The sequence below is a fragment of the Arvicanthis niloticus genome, chromosome 20 (assembly GCF_011762505.2).
Source record: "Arvicanthis niloticus isolate mArvNil1 chromosome 20, mArvNil1.pat.X, whole genome shotgun sequence".
NCBI lineage: Eukaryota > Metazoa > Chordata > Mammalia > Rodentia > Muridae > Arvicanthis > Arvicanthis niloticus.
The window spans coordinates 45,816,523-45,836,839 of record NC_047677.1 but is presented as its reverse complement, the minus strand read 5'-3'; the positions used below and the strand labels follow the sequence as shown (position 1 = coordinate 45,836,839).

The following is a 20,317-nucleotide window of genomic DNA, read 5'->3' as shown; positions in this document are numbered from 1 at the left end:
GACAGAGCACCTGGCAGTGGGCTGGAAGCTTGGGGAGCCCAGCAGGCCTCATACGTGGCTCTTGAGCGTTAAATGCCTTTGGAGGTGCAAGCAAATGGCTGGTTTGTGGTCGTGGGTTAGCTCTAGGTACACTGGAAGTAGCAAAGAGGCTTGCTTTTCTCCTCAGGGATACGGGACTTTCTATGTTGGGGCAACTCTTAACGTCACTCTTGTCTTTCCTTCTAGGTCCTCCTAACTCTGGGATTACTCTTGCTCACTGCCTACTTTGTAATTCAGCCTTTTAGCTCCTTAGCACCTGAGCCAGTGCTTTCTGGAGCTCACACCTGGCGCTCACTCATTCATCACATTCGGCTGGTGTCCTTGCCCATTACCAAGAAGTATATGCCAGAGAATAAGGGCGTTCCTCTGCAAGGAAGACAGGAGGACAAACCCTTCCCAGGTAGAAGGCTGCACTTACTTAGGAGTGTGGTGTTCTCTGTGTTTGATTTGTTTGTTGATAGGATCTTGTGTCAATGAGCCTGTCCTAGAACTTGGTTTGTGTCTCGGGCTGGCCCCAGACCCACCATTGCTAGGATTACAGGCACGAGCCACTATGCCCAGCCTGAGATCCAGGGATTTTGACAGTGTTTGACCAAAAAAGATTGCTTGGTCTAATAGTTTCTTAGTATTGTCTGACTTAGTGCAACCCTTGCTGTGACTATGGGAGGAGCTGTACTGTCCATATTTTACAGACAAGGAAGCTGACACTCAGAGAAGCTAGGCTTGTCAGAGAAGCATGTCTGGAGGGGCCAAGTTCAAGTTCTCTGATATTAGGGCACCATGGTAGGGATGGGTGTCCACAGAAGAGCCTTCTCCCCTGGGTTCTCTGCCTGTGTTGGACAACTCTAACCAGGTCCTCACACTGCTGTTATCTGATTGGGCTGGTGTTTGTCACTCTCTCACCTTGCTCCTTCTCACTACCACAGTAAGTCCAGAGTGTGGCAGTGTTGCCAGCCCAGCGAGTTGAGGAGATCCATTGGCAGTGCTGCGGCAGCAGAGATGCCCAGCCTCGTAGGCATGCAAGGAGGCTGCTTGAGAATAGTGAGGTATGGGATCACTCCAAACCTACTGTTAGAGAAAGAATAGAGGGATACCGCTCAGGGGAATGAATCCCGGCTCCTCTCCCCTGTCTCCTCTTTCTCCTCTTTCATTCTGGAGATTTAACACAGCACTGTGTGAGCAGTCTGTGCTAGAACCTTCTGCTGAACTTACTCCCAAAGCCCGTTAGGTTTTGAGAAAACTGTGCTTATTAGTGTTGTGGGCATTGTGTGTGTGCATGTGTGTGGGTACATGTGTGTGTGCGCACGTGTGTGCACATGTGTGTGGGTATATGTGTGTGTGTGCATGTGTGTAGGTACATGTGAGCAACAGCACTCACAATGGTGCAGGACAGAGAGCATCTTCCAGGAGTTGTGTGCATTGTATGTGTGCATGTCTATGTGTGCATGTGTGTGGGTACGTGTGTGGGTACGTGTGTGTGTATGTGTGCATGTGTGTGGGTACATGTGTGTGTGTGTGCATGTGTGTGGGTACATGTGTGTGTGCATGTGTGTGGGTACATGTGTGTGTGCATGTATGTGTGGGTACGTGTGTGTGTATGTGTGCATGTGTGTGGGTACATGTGTGTGTGTGTGCATGTGTGTGGGTACATGTGTGTGTGCATGTGTGTGGGTACATGTGTGTGTGCATGTATCTGTGCATGTGTGTGGGTACATATGTGTGCATGTATCTGTGCATTGTGTGGGTACATGTGTGTGTGTGCATGTATGTGTGCGTGTGTGGGGGTACATGTGTGTGTGTGTGTGTGTGCATGTGTGTGTGCGTGTGTGTGTGCGTGCGTGTGTGTGGGTACATGTGAGCCACAGCACTCACAGTGGTGCAGGACAGAGAGCGTCTTCCAAGACTTGGCTGTCTCCTGTTGACTGGGTTCTGGAGATTGAGCTGGAGGTGTCAGACGGCCTGGACAGTGCTTGTGCCCACTGATCCATCCTGCCAGCCAGCTCAAACCCTGGTTTTTGTTTTGCTTTGTTTTGTTTGTAGTGGTTGCTTTTGTCATATTAATCTCACTTGGCCACATTCTTTTATAACTTTGTTCTGAAATCTTTAGATTCCAGGATAACTTTTTAAGAAAATGTTTCCAGAAAAAAAAGCTTGACTAGTTTAAGCTAACTTTCATAAAATCATAATGTCATTCCTTAAAGCCTGACTTTATCAGTCAGAAAATCTCCTCTTGGATTGGTCACCTTTGAAAGCTATCTTTGTACATTTGAGGAAGTTCTGAAGACATTTCCCAAGTTAGATGAAAACCAGAGGAAGAGAACATTGTATGATAAGAACTCAGCACCATGACTTGTCTATGGGGATTTATTTTTAAACTGACCGGAAATACCATGTTTATTTATTGCCATACACTTGAATACAATTTTCCAGTACTACAGTTAATTCCATTTGAAAATTTATACACAATTTACGCAACTTGACATTTTTCCTCACAGATTTCTGACATATAAGAATTTGAATGTTGCTGAAAACATTCACATTAAAGATACTTAAAGATACTGTGGCTGCCAGACAATGGTGGCACAGACATTTAATCCCAGCACTTGGGAGGCAGAGGCAGGAGGATTTCTATGAGTTCATGGGCAACCTGGTCTACAGAGTGAGTTTCAGGACAGCCAGGGCTACACAGAGAAACCCTGTCTTGAAAAAACAAAAAACAAACAAACAAACAAACAAATCATAAAGATACTTGTGGCTGTCTGTACAAGATGGAGCCAGCATCATTCCGTCCTAAATGAGGAGGGGCCCATGAGATCCCACCCACTCTGAGGAGCTTTGTTGCTGGGCAGTGGGGAGCATTTTCTTCTGTGAGGTTACCACTGATGTTTATGCTCTAGGAATAACACCAACCACACTCACACAGACCACCTGACTTAAATTCAGCGGGCAGTGTTCTGTCAGGACAGCCTCTACAGTGAGAGGCCTGGGCTGGCCCACATGTGGAAAAGCCAGAACTGTGCTTATAGTGGGGTGTCCTGCATTCTGCACCTTCAAAAGAAGGAAGACATGGATCCAGTGTTATTGAGGAGTTTGGCCCTTCATTGCTTCAGAACTAAGAGATTAATAACGCTTAAAGTCCAGGCTACAGCCCAGCTATGAAATACTTGAATTTCAAAAAAATTAAAAATAAAATAAAAGCCTTTTTCCTTGAGGTGCTGGAGATTGGGCTGCGGGCCTTGTTGGTGCTAGGAGCTTTCACTTCCTGTGATGTGTGCTCTGGAATGGCACTGTGCTGTGCACCTCAGGCTTATGTCTCAGTCCTCACAGACGCAGTGAGGAGAGCACTATGGCGGAGGCTGACTAGCTGGCCTGATGCTGGAGAGAAAGCACTGTCTGTCTGTGAGAACTCACAAGGACAGGGTCTCTATCGGAATAGTTTGAGTGCGGTGCTCCCCAAGTAAAATGGTTGGCAAAAGGTGCCGTATCCATTCTGGATTTGTGTGAAAATGATTCTGGGCATGCTGCCTTCGATGCAGGAGACCTTGAAAAGGCCACCTTCATTGTCAGGCTTCATTCCAGCCGCTGGAAGGGGCTCATGAGGCAGTGAGCGCACAGGTAAGGATGAGGGGCCTTTGTCGTGGGCTCCTCAGGTTCTGAGCACATCCTAGAGTAGGAAGTCGGGCCTGCGGGCCCTCATGAGCGTCACTCTTGAGGCTGTGCTTGCTGTCAGTCTCTGGTTTCTGTCAGTGGGCTCCTCGTTTGATGTTCTTCCCCAGGTAAGGGTTCTGAAAAGTGGGAGGTGCCCCTCCCCTCTGTATGCACTGTGCTGTTGTCTGCGAACACCACAGACAGGCCCCTCAGTCCTGCCCCACAGAGCCAGAGCTCTGTGTGGTTACTTTCTTCACTGTCCTTTCTGCCCAGAAGAGGATTTATTTCAGCCTTGCTTTCTGCTAGGTTTATAGTGTGTGTGAAAAGCCTTCCCTACTGAGAATTCCAGGCTGTGCCATGGCTATCTGCATGGAGCCAGCTTGAGTCAGTTTTCTTTGTAAACAACTCCTAGGCATCAGGAGGTCCTGACAGTAGGTCAGCCCACCCACTCTTCTGCACAGTGCCCGATTTGTGAGAAAGGGTGGGAGGTCTGGGGTTTTGCACATGCACTGCAAGGTCATGTTTGCTCTGAGACACTGACTCTTGACATTTCAAACAATGGAATGATCTAGACCCTGGGGAGAACTTGGAATAAAGGTTGTGAGATTTATTGAGCACGTTTCTAGGATGAGAAAGCAAGTGGGGGAAGTGGTGATAAAGATGTCCTGAGGTGGGCACACGTCACCTTGATTTTGAGGTTGAACACTGCAGAGGGCGTGTGGGCTGAGGTCTGACTGTACTGAGAGTCGGCTCCAAGGTTTTCTCCTCTGTGTCGCACTTGGCTTTGTTTTCTAACAGAACTAGTTGTTAGAGGAGGGTGTCTGCAGTTAGGGAAAGATGGACACTTGCTGAGAGCCTTCCTGGGTGGCCTCTCCCTTTCTGCTACAAGCTGAAGTGGGTGGGAACCACAGGCAGCACAGAAACAGGAAGCAGTGTTTTATAGGGCTGGAGGAAGGTGCTGAGCCAGGGTGGCTTGGTGCCCTGGCTGCTGTGCTGCTGCTGCTGCTGCTGCTGCTGCTGCTGCTGCTGCTGCTGCTGCTGTTAGCTGTTTTCTCAAATAGCATTTTGCTCACTAGTATGGCAACTCCTGCCACTATTACAGACAAAACCTCTATAGAGATGGGGGGCGAGCTAGAGTGGCCACACCTCTGTGAGATACTGTGGGAGGGTGAACCTCTACCTCCATGTCCCCCATCTCCACTAGAATCCATGGCACCATTCCTCCTCAGTGATCCCAGGGCTGTGCAGAGAGCAAAGGAGCTCTCTCCTTGACACTTGGGCAGCCTGTGTTACGTGGTCCTCACAACCTTATCCGTCATCTTTCCCCCCACTTTGCTGGCCACCAGTCTGGCCATCTGCTCTGCTCCTACAGGGACTTCTTAGGGATGCCTTAGGAGAGACTAGATCTGTCTCGTTGATAATCTTGGTGTAAGTCTTCCTGATCTCCAGAGCCATTTTCACTAAGAAGATACTTAACATGCATAAAGTCAATAAAGAGACAAGATTTTGTTCTTAAGAAAAATGCTCTTGGCCGGGCGGTGGTGGCACACGCCTTTAATCCCAGCACTTGGGAGGCAGAGGCAGGCGGATTTCTGAGTTTGAGGCCAGCCTGGTCTACAGAGTGAGTTCCAGGACAGCCAGGGCTACACAGAGAAACCCTGTCTCGAAAAAAACAAAAAAACCCAAAAAACAAAAAAAGAGAAATGCTCTTGGGCTGGCACGCTGGGTCACAGGGTAAAGTCACTTGCCTTGTGAGCCTGTCAACCTGAGTTTGATCCCCAGAATCCACATAAAGGTCATAGGAGAGACCAGACTCCACAAAGTTGTTCTCCAGTCTCCACATGCACTCTCTGGCAAGCAAGCCCACACGTGTGTCATGCAGACACTCATAAACAATAGTAAAAATCATTTAAAATATTTTTGTACATGACCTTAGCCAATTCATTTTGGTTTGGTTTTTTGATTGATTGGTTATTTGGTTGATTGGTTGATTTTTGAGACGGGCTGCCAATGTATGCTTGGTGACCTCTTGAACTCAGATCTACTTGCCTCTGCCTCCCAAGTGCTGGAATTAAAGGCAAGCACCACCACACCTAAAACATTTTTTTTTTTTAAAATAAAACTCCTCATTGGGGCCGGAGAGATGGCTCATTCAGTTGTGAAGTGCTTGCCCTGTAAGCATGCCCTGCGCTTCAGACCTGGGACCCGTGTGCATGATGGCGCACACTTGCGATCCCACTGCTGGGGAAGCCAGGCTGGTCTGGGTGCTTGGATGGTGTTTCTGAGGGTGACATTATTGAGGCTGAGGTCAGGGTTATCTTCTGTCCTCCACATGGATGTTCACATATGTACATGTACATCTGCACACACATGAACACTCGTGCACATGAGAAAGCATTAATGGTAAGGCTGAGTCCAGGGCTTGAGCCATACATATACGTGTGTGTGTGTGTGTGTGTGTGTGTGTGTGTGTGTGTGTGTGTGTGTGTGTGTATTTTAAATGGGGTCTCACTGTACATCCCAGGATGACCTTCATAATGTTCTTACATTATGAAGCCTCCTCCTAAGTGCTAGGATTGCTGTACATGTACCACCAAATTTGGCCTAAAATTTGCTTTTATTCCACAAATACATACATATATGATCCTTAAAAACTACATGCATAATATTATTACCTAGACACGCTGTTAATTTCTAATGCTACCAAAACAAAGTTTTGCAGTCTGGATAACTCCAGACAACACAAATTATCCTCTGGAAATTGTGGGAGCCAGAGTTCTGAAGTGAAATGTTTGCCTGCAGTGGCCCTTGGCACCGTGGTCGGTAGCAGCTTCGACTGTCCTTGCCCGTGGCCCGATTGTGGCCCCACTCGCTGCCTGTCTCTGTCCTCACAAGCTGTCTTGGCACTGTAAGTTTGTGTGTCCTCTCCTGTTGTAAGGGCAGCATTCCGGTTGGATTCAGGACTGCTCTGCACCAGCATGGTCCCATGGTAACTGTATCTGCAAGGATTCTGTTTCCAAAGCCAGAAAGGATAGGAATTAGGGAGGGAGAAGGGGGTGTGCTATTCAAACCCATTGTATACTTTTGAAGGATTTTGTTTTGTACCATTCTGTAATTTAGCTAGTTTCCAGGTTTTGTTTCGATACTGCAATATGGAGTGTTCATATACACATACATTTACATACATGTACTAGTGTTCATCTCTACTGTATACTCTTGGAGCCAGATATAATTGTAATCACAGCCTTTGGGAGGGTGAGACAGAAGGAAGTATCACAGGTTCAATACCAGGGCCAGTCTCGTATACATGCTAAGATCTCTTTCTCTTTTTTTAAAGTATCAATTATTTGTGTGTGTGTGTGTGTGTTTGCTTGTGCACAGTAGTGCACATGTCAAGATTGGAGAACAGCTTTCTGGAGCCAGTTCTCTCCTACCATGGCCTCAAGGGATCAAACTCATTTTATGAGGCTTGTGTCAAAACCACTGGTAATTCTAAACCATCTTCCCACCTAGTAAGATATTGTTTTTAAAAACAAACACAAAAGGCCAGGCACAAATCCAAGCACTTGAGAGGCAGATCTCTGTGAGATCAAGGCCAGCCTGGTCTATATAACAAATTCCAGGCTAGCCTGTCTCTAAGACAACCTTGTCTCTAAAAGTAGAAGAGAGGGTAGTGTTGCAAATGCCTTTAATCTCAGAACTCAGGAGATAGAGACAGATGAATTTCTGAGTTCAAGACCAGATTAGTCTAGATAACAAGTTCCAGGACAGCCATGGCTACCTAGAGGAATCCCATCTCAAAAGAAAAGAAAAGAGAAAAAAAAAAAAAAAAAAAAAAAAAAAAAAAAAAAAAAAAAGACAAAAAAGTGCTAGAGAGATGGCTCAGTGGTTAAGAGCACTTGCTGCTCTTCCAGAGGACACAGGTCCAATTCCCAACACCCACCACAACCTCTGTAACTTTAGTCCTTTTCTGGCTTCTTCAGATACCAGTATACATATAGTACACAAACACTCATGCAGGCAACACACCCATAGAAAATAAAATAATACTAATAGTAATATAATAAAAATCATGTCCTATGTCCTTTTTTTTTCTCTAGTTATTCTTTACATTTTTATCTTTAATTAATCTGAAATTTACTTCTGTGTATATTGAAAGATTAGAGATCAGGTTACTTTCTTGCAGATAAAGATCCCTGCTCCTTTTTTTGTTTTTTTGAAGAGTTGTTTATTTTTATGTGCATTGTGTTCTGCCTGCAGGTATGACTGTGTGAGGGTGCCAGACCCCCTGGATGTGTGAGCATCTGTAAGAACCAATTCTTCCCACACTGGATTAGTGTTGACTCTTTGTCATTGAAGGAAGCACAGGGCCAGGGTCTGCAATAGTTGTAGAATTAATACATAACTCTGTCTCATGTGTGCTCCTGTCTAAAGCCCCTCTATTCAGTACGTACTGTTGGTTTAGTCATACTAACCTCCTCAGTCAGCAGCATTTTTATTCTCGCCTGAATAAAAATTATTAACATATTTTCTCTGCAAAGCACTGTTCAGCCTTCCTGTACCTAGGAAAACTACACACTTCTGGATCACACTCCAGGAGATTTAAGACAAAAAAAAAAAGTAAACTTTAGTTTCTAGAACAATTTTGAGTTCAAAGCAAAATTAATCAGGGAAAATACAACAAGTTCTCACATGGCCTCTGTCCCCATGCATGTGCTGCCTCCCTGGGGACCCACAGTGTGACCTGTGAGACAAGCAGAGCGTCTCTGGGGCCATCTCCACAGGGCCTCGCAGCTCGGGCCAGAGGAGCTGAGCGTACCAGAACCCTGAGCGGCCTCTTGCGTACTGTGTCAGGGTCACCGCATGTGTGCTTGTTGCTCAGGCCTCCTGTATAAACACTTCAGCCCCCCCCCCCTTGGTAATCCCTGCTCGTTATTATGAATTGGGCCCTTTTCCCACTTAGCTGATTTCATGGCTAGAAGACTATTGTGTTTTGGGTTTTGTTTTCTATTGTTTTTAATATTTATTTTTGAGGTGAGGCCTTGCTGTGTGGCTTTGCCTAGCCTCAAACTCACAATCCTTCTGCCTCAGCCTCCTAAGAAGCTGTGATTGTAGTAGCTATGTGCCACCACTCCTGGCCAAAAAGCTGATGACTTTTACATACTGAGGTATTAAATACCTCTTGTACTGTTCCCCTGTGTCAAGCCTGCTAGCACTGACATGTATTGCTTGGACTTAGGGAGCAGGGTTTCCTCTTGGTTCCCAGTTTCTTAGTGTTTCTGTCAGTGCTTACTTGGCAAGGCCTCCCCACCTGGACACCATCACCTTATAATACAATTGAACCTGTCATGGGCCTAGAGGTACAGCTCCATGGTGGGCTGCCTACCTAGATGCTCAGCATCTTAGGAGGGTCCATCCCCAGCATCCCCCAAACCAAACAGAAACCCCAAGTTACAGTTAAAGGTTCAGAGCTGCGCCTGCCAGCCCACCAAGCATCTGTTCTGATTGGGAGCTCACCTCTTACCTTGTGGAAAGATTTTCATAATTCACTGATTCTGACAGAATGATGTGACTACAGAAAAGTCTGTGGTGTAGTGCTTTGTGTGAGGAAGTCTGCAGCTCTCCCATGCTGGTGCTCCCTGGACAAGGCGGTGATAGACATACATATGCCTGGGAAAGCCTGTAGTTGAAGCAGTCTTCCTCACACCTCTTTGTTTCTAGACTGCCACACCTCTGGCTTCTCAGTGCTGTCTCTTCTCTTCAAATGTTCCTTGACCAACAAAGGTTAAAACCAAGATATAACTAGGCCTTCCTCTTGCCGGCCTCTCTCTCAGGACATCTTTATCACAACTTAGAATAATTTTCCTAAAACATCTGGAAACCTATGTTCAAAAGCTTCTGATTTTCAAGTTCGTGTGGGAAGAGCTATAGGTGTGCATGTGTGAAGCTCCTGAAGGAATTCTTGTGGGCATTCTTGCATACAGGTCTGTTCTGTGAGATGAGAAAGGAGACCTCACACTGAGCAAGCTGAGGCAGGCCAACTCCACAGGAAGCTTCTTTCCCTTGCCTTCTTTTTCCTCATGCCAACTTCTCTTTATTTATGCTTCCTTGTGCATCCATTACCTGGAAGAAGTTCTTGTATTTTGACAAGAAATCATCATATTTCATTCTTAATGAGAAACTTTTTGAAAATATTCAAGAAGAGAATTAAATATGTAACTTGGCAGCCCCTCATGTGCCATGTAAGCAGGCAGCCATGAGGGGATTCCAACAGGCCCTAGAGAGCCCTGAAGGGAAGAGGTGTCTCACAGGAGTGGTGTAGCATCTGCCTAAGAGCCCTGGAAGTGGAGACAGCTCTCAAAGAAAGCCAGGTGCTGTGTCTGGTCGGTGCCACAGAAGGCAGAGTGCACACTGCAGTCCCTTCTGGTGAGGATCCCTGCACCTGCCACTGTCTTTAATAAAAAAAAAAAAAAAAAAAAAAAAGTGCACTGTCTGTCTGTCTCAGAGAATGTTCTGTGGAGAACAGTTTTCTGTTTTGATTTGTTTTGGTTTTTAAGACAGGTTTCTGTGTGTAGCCCTCAGTATCCTGGAACTCAGTCTGTAGACCTGGCTGGCCTTGAACTCAGAGATCCACCTGCCATGCCTCTCAAGTGCTGACTGAGGGCATGTGCCACCACGCCCATCTGAGGAATGGTTTTCCAAGTGTGTGTTTTGGTTTAAAAGGCTGACTGTCTCAGCTGTCTTTAGTTGTGTTGCCTTTCTGTTCTGGGATCCCTCTTCAGAATCATCCTGTGAAACATTTTAGAAACAAACAGAGCCTTTAACATAGAACAGGAAGTAACATGCAACGGGTTAGAACACAATAAAACAAGATAAAAAGAGGCTATGGGTAAGGACCCCCAGAGAAGCCAAGGCAGCGTGTCAGACAGCTAGCTGCCACTTAAGCTTGGGTCTGGGTGGGACTCCTGTTCTGACCGTATTGCCATTCTTGAGATTGGATGCAGCCATTGGTAGGAACACATCCCTTGTGAGTTGAGGTGGAACACTGTCTTATAGACAGAGGCAATTCACTGTGTCTCCATCCCTTCAGTCTCACCTCACTCTTCCTTTCCAAAGTCATCCTGGTCCCCACACAGGAGTACATAAAAACTGAGGGTGCAGGCTACACTAGAATATATGCTTGTGTTCATGCATCAGGAGCCTCTTGACGTGGGGGATGCCTGTGCACTGCCCCACCCTGTGCTGAAGACGGCAGACATGTCAGGTTAGAGACCAGGAGAACTGTGTAGCTGAATGCTTGTTGTAGCTGTTCGGCTCTGTTGAGGGGTTTGGTTTAGGAAATGTGTGTGCGTGTGGAAAGTCTTTCCACAAAGTATAGAAAAGCGTGTGGAGAGAAGTGCTTCTCCTTCCAGAAGCCTGCCCTCCATACCTCCTATAGGCGTATCCAGAGGAAACTGCTACTCTCCTGTCTTCTCTTATTCCTGACCTACTGGGCTCACCACCCGTTCTTCTGTTCCTGTCTGCTCTCTGTCTCTTTCTCTCAGACTTTGACCCCTGGTCATCAAATAATTGTGAGCAGAATGAGTCAGAGCCCATCCCTGCCAACTGCACTGGCTGTGCCCAGATATTACCCCTCAAGGTAACGCTCCCAGAAGATACTCCGAAGACTTTTGAAAGACTCCGTCCTCTGGTGATCAAGGTAAGCAAGAAGCCAGGTTGTCCTATGGACAGCCTGCCCATAAAAGGCTGTATACCCTGCAAAGCTGTGGTAACTGATTGTGGTCTTCTTTGTCTCTCTGTGTCACTAAGACAGGACAGCCTCTGTTGTCTGCGGAGATTCAGAGTTTCTCATGTCAGTACCCTGAAGTCACAGAGGGCTTTACTGAGGGCTTTTTCAGCAAGTGGTGGCGCTGCTTTCCTGAGAGGTGGTTCCCATTTCCTTACCCGTGGTAAGTGGGAAGGGTGCAGAGAGTGCATGTAGAGGAGGGCAGGTAGGTGCCGAGCAGTGAGAGCCAGTGCCATTTGGTCAGCTCACAGCACACCTTCAAGTCGAGGACGGAAGCCCCGTCAGCCTACATGGAGGGCAGAGAGGAAGGGAACAGGGCAGCTAAGGAAGGGCCCTGCTATGCAGAAGCTCTTGGTCTTAGGTACTTTTCTTTTTTTATTTATTTATTATATATGAATATACTGTAGCTGTCTTCAGACACACCAGAAGAGGGCATCAGATCTCATTACAGATGGTTGTGAGCCACCATGTGGTCGCTGGGAATTGAACTCAGGACCTCTGGAAGAGCAGTCAGTGATCTTGACCTCTGAGCCATTTCTCCAGCCCCCCCCCCCCACATACACCCTTCTTTTTTCTTAAACAAAATAAGCCCTTAACCTCCAAGTCATCTCTCTAGCCCCCTCAGTTGCTGGGATCAGGGGACAAATCTCAGGGGTTGATTCTACCCTGCCAATTTCTGAGATCTAAGGGGCAGGCTCAGGTTGTCAGGGTTACACATTAGCTCCTCTGCCTGCCCGGCCATGTCCCTGGCCACCCACCTTACTTTAACTGTGTCATCTCTGTGTGGTAGAATGCCCAGTTTCCCAGGCGGCCCAGGCTGCTGGCCTCTGTTCCTCAGTCTCTGTCGCTGTATCACTTGAGCTTCTCCAGGATGAATGATGGATCCTGTTCTATGTGAGGCTTCAGCTGGACTTAACATTCTACCCATACAGACAGCTGACGGGTGGGCTTCTCTCTGCGCCCATGGCTGGTGCAGTGCTTCAGCTCTGCAGGATTAGCATCCTGGATCCCATACTTCGGGCATGGTCCCGCTGGGTGAGATGATAAATGCCAGTAATCCCAACACTGGGCTGTGGAGGCAGGACTTAACGGCTGTGCTCAGCCACAAAGTCAGTAAGAGGCCAGCTGAGATCCAGGAGGCCGGTCCCAGAGGACCAAACAGGGTCAGCAACTCGGAGTGCTTGCTGTCCAGAGGACTTGACTTCGGTTCCCAGCAACACAGCAGAACTCTTTTAACAGGGGATTAACTCTCTCTCTGCCCTCTGTGTCCACTCACAGACATGTGGCATATGCACACGTGAGCGTACACACACACACACACACACACTTTTTTTTTTTAAGAGACAAGGCTTACCATGTAGCCCTGACTATCCTGGAATTCACTGTCTAGACCAGACTGCCCGCAAACTCTGCCTCCAAGTGCAGGGATTAAAGGTATCTGCTACCATGTCCAACTACATAAATAAAAAAATTTAAATAATTGTTTAAAAAAGAGAGAGAGTGAAAAGGTAGAGTCCAGCTCCTCCCCTCTGCACCCGCCACCATTGCCCACCCTCCCCGCCCCCTCCTGCAGTGGGCCAGCTAACCTTCTGCTGACTTGTTTCTGTTTCACACCTTTCCAGGAGAAGACCTCTAAACAGATCACAGATTTTACGGGAACTTTTCCCTGTTTTTACCCAACTTCCATTTCCAAAAGACGCCTCCTTAAACAAGTGCTTCCTGATCCAGCCAGAACCTGTGGTGGGCAGCAAGGTAAGACATGTCAGGAGGACCTGATGTAGAGCCTCCCCCATTTGGGATACGGACTGATATGATGAAGGCCTTCCCTGCAGACAGACTCAGAGGGTGACTTGAAGGGTCTGTCTCCCCACTGCTGCTGACCTCTGGTTTGAAGGCACATTGCCAGAAACTCTGCCTGCAGATCTGTGTCCTGTTATTTTTTCTCTTTAAAGGAGTGTGAAGTTGGTCTGGTATCTCTACCTCAAATCAGAAGGTAGACAGGCTGTCAGTGTTTAGTGTGCCATCATGGTCCTGGGCTGGTTTTGTTTGTTTGTTTGTTTGTTTGGTAAATCAAGAAGTGCCACCGGAGAGAGAAACCTTTTACTCAAATTCAGGAGAACTTTGAAAACCCCACCCACAAACAGCATCAAGGCAAAGAACAGGAAGGGCCAACACGTGAGGCCCTGGACCTCTGAATGGCACAGCCAGCCAGCAGCTGGCCTGCTTATCCCACCCTTTCCCAACAGCCAGGGCCAGGTGGGGAGGAGCCCTTGTGGGGGGTGGGGGGGTCTGAGTTGCTTTTTTTTTTTTTTTTTTTTTTTTTTTTTTTGTGAGTTGTATTCCTGAGAAAGCTTTCTGAATTTTGATTTGTTTTGGATAGTTAAAGGGATTAAGTTTCCCACCTGTGGCCTTCTGCGGCCCTGGTCTGCTTCCACAGCCTCCTGATACTTATTTGTTTCAAACTTGCTGATGTGTCTTAAAGGAATGTAAAGGCCTGTAAAAGCCACAGTGTGTATAAGAATGACTGCCTGCAGTGTGGGGATGGCTGGCCTCTCACCTCAGACTGAGTGCTTTGGCCTGCTGTGTCCAGCTCAGGGCTGCTGTATGATTTTATTTTCATAATTATGAGAGAATTCTGGGCGAGGGACCTTATCTTGATTTTTCCCACTTGAATACTGAAGTGAATTTCATCAGCTTGCTGAACGCAGAGGAGTCCAGCCCAGAGAGTAAGAGCAGCCATTCAAATGGTTATTGAAGTTATCCATGGAGTGTTTTGAGAAGGGAGTGGCCCCAAAGACAGGGATCCTGAGAGCCTGGTTTCTTAGAGCATGTGTGTCCCCACCCTGGCCCAAGCTTTCTTTCTGACCAACCTCGCTGCTCCACCCTGCTGTCCTCCTCCCAGTCCCTGAGCCCTGGTAAAGCCAAGGCCCAGAATCCCAGGGCAGACTTGGTATAGAGAAGAAACAGGGTCTGGTCACTACTCTGCTCCACTCCCCTCTACCTCAGTGTTGCCTAGGGTTGGCCCTCAGTCTGCTTTCCATCCTGGGCATGAAGGGGTGCTGCCTGAGCCTCAGCCTGTGAATGAGGGCTGCACCCACCTGACTATGGTCTTGCAGGATGACTTTCAGAACTATGGGGGATGGAGAACCTGCCAGGGTGGCTGCCTGTTACCTTTGAGCCAGCTCAGAAGAGGTGGCCTCCTGTTCCCCAGGTTGCTAGTGAGAAGGCTCCCTGTGGCTGTGGAGACACACCTGGCAAGCTGTGCTCTTGGGCTGACACTGAGGATGCTGCCCAGTAAGTCACACAGCTCCTCCTCAGAGCCCAGAGGTGGCTGGAGAGCCCTACTTATGAGCACATGTGCTTTTGCAGAAGACCCACCCTCAGTTCCCAGCATCCACGTCAGGCAGCTCCCAACTCCCATGACTCCAGCTCCAAGGATTCTGGCTCTCTCTGGCCTCCAAGACTACCCACACATAGGGATACAGATAATTAAATTTTAAAAATTGAAAATAAATAGCCCATAGAAGAGATTTTACTCTGGTCTCAGTTCTAGGAGATGTCATGATTAGGAAAGACTAGTTTGTTTTGTCTTTTAGACATAATTATAAAATTTGTTATTAATCATGTTTTCCTCGTTGCTCAGCCAGCTAAGAAACGAAAGACCACATGAAAGACCAGACATTTAGCATACCCCTTAGTCCCAGCTCTCAGGAGGGAGAGCAGGACTATGTGAGTTCAAGGCCAACCTGGTCTACATGAAGCTCCAGAACAGACAGACCCTGTCTCAAAAAAGAAAAAAAAGAATAAAGCTGTCACAGGTAAAGGGTTTTGTCTGCTCACCACCTGCTCTCTCTTCTTTCTTCTGTACCCACTCTGTCCTCCAGATGTATAAGGTGCATGACCTGTTTACTGTTGGCAGCGGGGAAGCCATGCTGCAGCTCATCCCTCCCTTCCAGTGCCGAAGACACTGTCAGTCCGTGGCCATGCCGATAGAGTCTGGGGATATTGGTATGTGGGGTTCCAGGAGGACAGAGACAGTATTTCTGAGTATCAGACATTGCCTTCAAGCAGGTTCTGTCTAGTTGAATCAGAATAGCATTTTATTAACAGAGTCAATATATTGACTTAGAAGAAAACTACTAAGGCAGTGTGTGGGGTGGGGTGGGGAGGGGGAGGGAGGGTGGCACACAGGCAACACTGAGAATGATGATGTCTGTTGGCCTTAGGTACTTCAAGGTAGAAGGGATTCTAGGAGTTATCTAGAATATTCATCATTTTATAGATGGTGACGTTCAGATGAGGGTCACATGACCTTCTCAGTGCCCCAGCATCACATCAGGCAGCCTCAAGCCTCTGCCTCACACAGGCAGACCAGGCCAGAGCCAGGGCAAGGGCAGAGGAAACTTTTATCCATGTGCAAATTAGACAGCATGAAGTAAAGGGCCATCACCTCGCCACAGGTGTCTCCTCTGTGTGGGCCCCACAGCCATATCCAGACTCAACAGCATTGGCCATCCTTGATTCCGGCTCCATGTTTCCCAGTCAGTATCCTCGGAATCTATTCCAGAGTCAGTCAGTTGCCAGCAGTCTTCTCAGCATAACAAAGGTGGCAGCAACTGCTAATGCTGCCCTGCTCTTGCTGTCTCATGAGACCTGGTTAGGTCTGGAGCTCCTGCTAAGCTGAGGCCACTCCCAGTTGGGTCCTTTGGGCATTGCCCACCAGAAGTCCTGAGATGCTCAGAAAGCTCTCAGCTCAGCGAGGACAGGGAGCTGGCACTGTACCAAGCTGTACTCCAAACGCCCAGAGCCTTAGTTTTAGTGTGGGGATGGGAAGTGTGACCCAGACAGAGCAGTAGTACTGGGGTCCCACTGGTCTGGCCCAGCCATGAGAAACCGTGCTAACAGTGGATGTGTGCACGGAAACAGCTGGCCCTGTTGCCTGCAGTGGGGTGACCTTACATCGAGCGTGGCCGTTAAAGAAAACGGACTTGGAGATGTGTGGTCTCTCTCTGTGTTGTCCTCTACAAAGACCAGTGTTCAGACAACTACAGAAGCACTTGAAATGTTCCCAGTTCCAGATTACCTAGTCCCACAGCACCTAGAATGCCTGTTAAAGGGTTTGAAGAGAGGAGGTATCAGACAGCCGCCAAGGAAGCATTGAGAGGCGACAGCTCCTGAGACACAAAGGCCAGGCTTCTGGCTGGCAGAGCCTGGCTGGCCAGCCATGTGGCAGGCACAGAAGAGGGGCAGATACTGAGGAAAAGAATAAACCCAGGAGAGTAGGGGGGAATGGTTGGCATCCAAAGCCCTGGTAGGAGTGGAGACGATGGTACTGCTGCCACAGGGGGGTGAGGACTGTAATCAGACCACAGGGGTGTCTCATGGCCACTCGGGACCCTTACGAATGGTCCTGGGACACTGACTATGATTTATTTCTGTTTCTGTTTTTTACCAAAATATTCTTCAACCTGGAAGTGGAGGGGAGAAATTATAGATGAAGGGAATTCAGGGTAGAGGCGTCATCAAGGATGCCACGTGTTAGGCACAGTCCCAGCAAGAGCATGTGACCTTTCCTCAGTCACCCAGTAATGGTGAGTGCCTGCTCTGAGCACTCAACTTCTAGACAGGTACCAGCCACTGCATCCTGGACGTTCTCCAGTCAGTGCTTAATCTTGTGTAATATTTAATTGTCTTGTGTAATATTTAAAAGAAAAAGTTAGCCCGAGATGATTTTAATTACAATTTTGAACACATGGTCTTGCTGTGTGTAGTCTGGCTGGCCTGGTATCACCATGTAGCCCAAGCTGGGGTCACACTTGTAGGAGTCCTCCTGCCTCAGTCTCAGGGCTGGCACCCTGTAGGACAGTGTTTACAGGAGTGGGTACCAGCTCTGACTCCCACATGTACTCACTTAACTTTTGGCCTTTTTAAGATGGGGTCTGGCTGCCGGAATCGTAGCTGGCCTCAAACTGGAAGACTCCTGCCTTGGTCTTACATGTGTGAGGAATACAGGTGAAGCCCTACACCGGGCAACAGACCCACCCTGCTCCACATGCAGGGCAGTACTGTGAGTCACAGGCTCTGTGCTATGTGAGAGCATCGAGTCACCTCACACACCCAGACAGTCTTGGTCTGAGCTTTCTAAACAGTTCTTCACATCGTTCATGACCCGTGGGTAGAAACAGGAGCATTCTGAGAAGGCCCTAGCACCGGGCTTTCTGAGTCAGGACGTTGGAAGCAGCCGTCCTCATACACAGTGGGCAGGGTATACAAAGGATCTGAGATGTCGTGGAAGAACTGTGGGGCCTCTTTTTTCAGAGTTTCTTCAGGACAGTGTTTACAGAGCACATGAAAAATGCTGATTTAAGTTAATCTGTGTGTGTGCTGGTAAAATCATCTTAGAAATAATCTTGTGCTCCCCACCAAACCCATCCTGTCTTGCTAAAAAGCGTAAGATAAAGCCAGACCTGGGCATAGCGACACACACCTGAATTCCTAGCCACCAAGAGGCTGAGGCAGGAGGATCCCAGACTTGAGGCCAGCCCAGTCTACATAACAGGAACCTATCACACACACACACTCCACATACATCCTGAGAACTGATGGCTAATGCTTTCCTCATCTAGAACAAGCTGCTTTGTGACCAGCCAACCTGTGATTCAGTTGCCCATAGCATGGTGGGAGAAAATGGCTGTATTCAGAGTCTCTTTTTGAATATCAAGTCACAGAGAACTAATAAGAGCAAGGAATCCTTACTTAGGTTACGGCAAGCCCAGAGACCTTCAGAGCAAGAGTAGCCAGCCAGCAGAGCCGTCCTGCTCTGTCCGCAGCCAGCAAAGCTGTCCTGCTCTGTCCCCAGCCAGCAGAGCCGTCCTGCTCTGTCCTGCTGTCTGCTCCCAGACAGTCACTGCCCTCCTGTTGCTGTTTTCCTCCAAGGCTATGCCGGTGCTGCCCACTGGAAGGTCTACATCGTAGCCAGAGGGGTCCAGCCTTTGGTCATCTGCGATGGAACCACTCTCTCAGAACTATAGGAAACAGCTGCTTGGAGACCTGAAACCCAGGCTGAAAAGGGTGTGGAGCGGGGAATAAAAACACTGAAACACTTTCCAGGGTCGGCTGCTTAGTTACCTGCCCTGGATGCTGTGGCTGTCAGCTGTGTGCTGGAGACGGTGGCTTGGGCCCAGGCCTCTTGTGTGTCTCTAGGTTCCTCAGGAAGGATTGAAGACTGGCTGCTGCCCAAGACTGCTCACACTTACCCTCTCCCAGGCCATTGGACTCCAAGGTATTGGAAGTAGGCTGGGGACCCTCGGATGTGTGTGGACATGGTTCCTCTGCTGTCCTCTTGGCGGTGGAGGGCAGCAGAGGTCCTGGTGCTGCTTGTCCACTCTTCCTTGTTGCGTCACCCTGGACTTGGTGGGAAAGCCATGACTGGCTTTACTCACTACACTTTGACAAGGAGAATGAACATGGAACCCATGTGGGGGGATCAGATAGCGAGAATTGCATGTTTAAAGGTGCCTACTGGCACCAGGTGTCATGGTGCACACCTTTAATCCCAGCACTTGGGAGGCAGGTGCCTCTTAATGAGTTCTAGGCTAACCTGCTCTCCATACTGAGTTCCTGGTCTGCCGAGTGTTGCATAGTGAGACCCTGTCTCAACACCGCCCCGCCACTCCCCCACCTCCCGCTGCCCAAAGAACCTCCTAGACGTAGGGGTGTAGCTCAGTGGTAGAGTGCTTCCCTGACAGGTGTGAGCCCTGAGTGCAGTCCTCAGCATCCCGAAGAGAGAAGGACAGTGTACGTCTTACATAATGCCCATGGCTCCTGGAGGGTTTGTGATGGATGCTGGAGACTGGCTTACAATTCAAGTCTTACTAGATCCTGGCTCCCTCCTACCCTGCCCATCAGATCGTTTTCTCAGCAGCTCAGGCTCCCCAGCTGGTCAGCACCCTCTCTGCTAAGGCAGCAGAGCCTTTGCCCCCTGCTCCTGCACCCCGCCCCCTCAGAAGCAACAGTTAGAGTAGCTGGCCTGGGGGAGACGGGCACCTCCCTGAGTCTGATCTTTAGGCCTGACTTTCTACAGAGACGCTTGTCAGCAGCCTCAGAGCTGATGTAATCTGGTTGGGAGCAGCAGAACCGAGTGTTTGCTACAGGGTGTGCAGCTGACTTCATGGCGCTCTGCCCTACCGTCTGTACCCTGAGGCAAGGTGAGGTGTTGGCTTAGTCAAGATGCAAGAGGATTCTAAATAGTATTCGCTGTGCTTATTGCTCCCCAAGTGCTTTTGGGGTGTCCTTATCAAACAGTGCAAATGAGGATGGTCTGCCCTCTTGTTTTGTTTTGTTCTTTTTTAGACAGGGTCTTGCGGTATCGCTCTGGCTAGCCTTGAACTCATATAGACCAGACTGGCCTCAAACTCACAGAGATCTGCCCGTGTCCCCAGTGCTGGAAATTGAAGGCATACACCATTACGCCTAGCTTGCCCTCCCTTCTTACTGGCCTTTACTGACATGCCTAGGTACTTCATAACTGATCGTTCATTACAAAGATGGACCAAAAAACTTGAGTGGCCTCTGGTTCCAAATTGCAGAAGTCAGATGGCCACCCAGGTCTATAGGCCAAGGCATCCAGTGGTGGGGAAAGTCGTGACGTGGTGGGGCCCTCCTCTGCCCGTGAAGGGGTCCTGTATCTTCTTCCAGGCCCTCATTCCCTCGCATGTCACAACAGCAGTGGGGAGCATGAGTGGAGTGAACCAAAGAGGGCTCTGAGGGGAAGCTGGGGTGGTGGATGTTTGTGAAAGGCAAGCCTTCACAAAGCTGGGGTGGAAGGGCCCCCAGTCTCCTCAG

General features: G+C 48.5%; 1 protein-coding gene across 9 annotated transcripts in view; it reads left to right on the top strand.

The window, feature by feature from the left end:
• Positions 1-18,578, top strand: part of C20H6orf89 (chromosome 20 C6orf89 homolog) — a 33,354-nt gene extending 14,776 nt beyond the window's left edge. For all 9 annotated transcript variants that reach the window (XM_076917117.1, XM_034524664.2, XM_076917120.1 and 6 more), the window contains 6 exons: positions 226-439; positions 11,232-11,386; positions 11,497-11,636; positions 13,096-13,225; positions 15,358-15,481; positions 18,410-18,578. In XM_076917117.1, the coding sequence (XP_076773232.1) occupies positions 226-439; positions 11,232-11,386; positions 11,497-11,636; positions 13,096-13,225; positions 15,358-15,481; positions 18,410-18,504 (858 nt within the window). In that variant the 3' untranslated portion in view covers positions 18,505-18,578. The remainder of the gene's footprint in view (positions 1-225; positions 440-11,231; positions 11,387-11,496; positions 11,637-13,095; positions 13,226-15,357; positions 15,482-18,409) is intronic.
• The last annotated feature ends 1,739 nt before the right edge of the window (positions 18,579-20,317 follow it).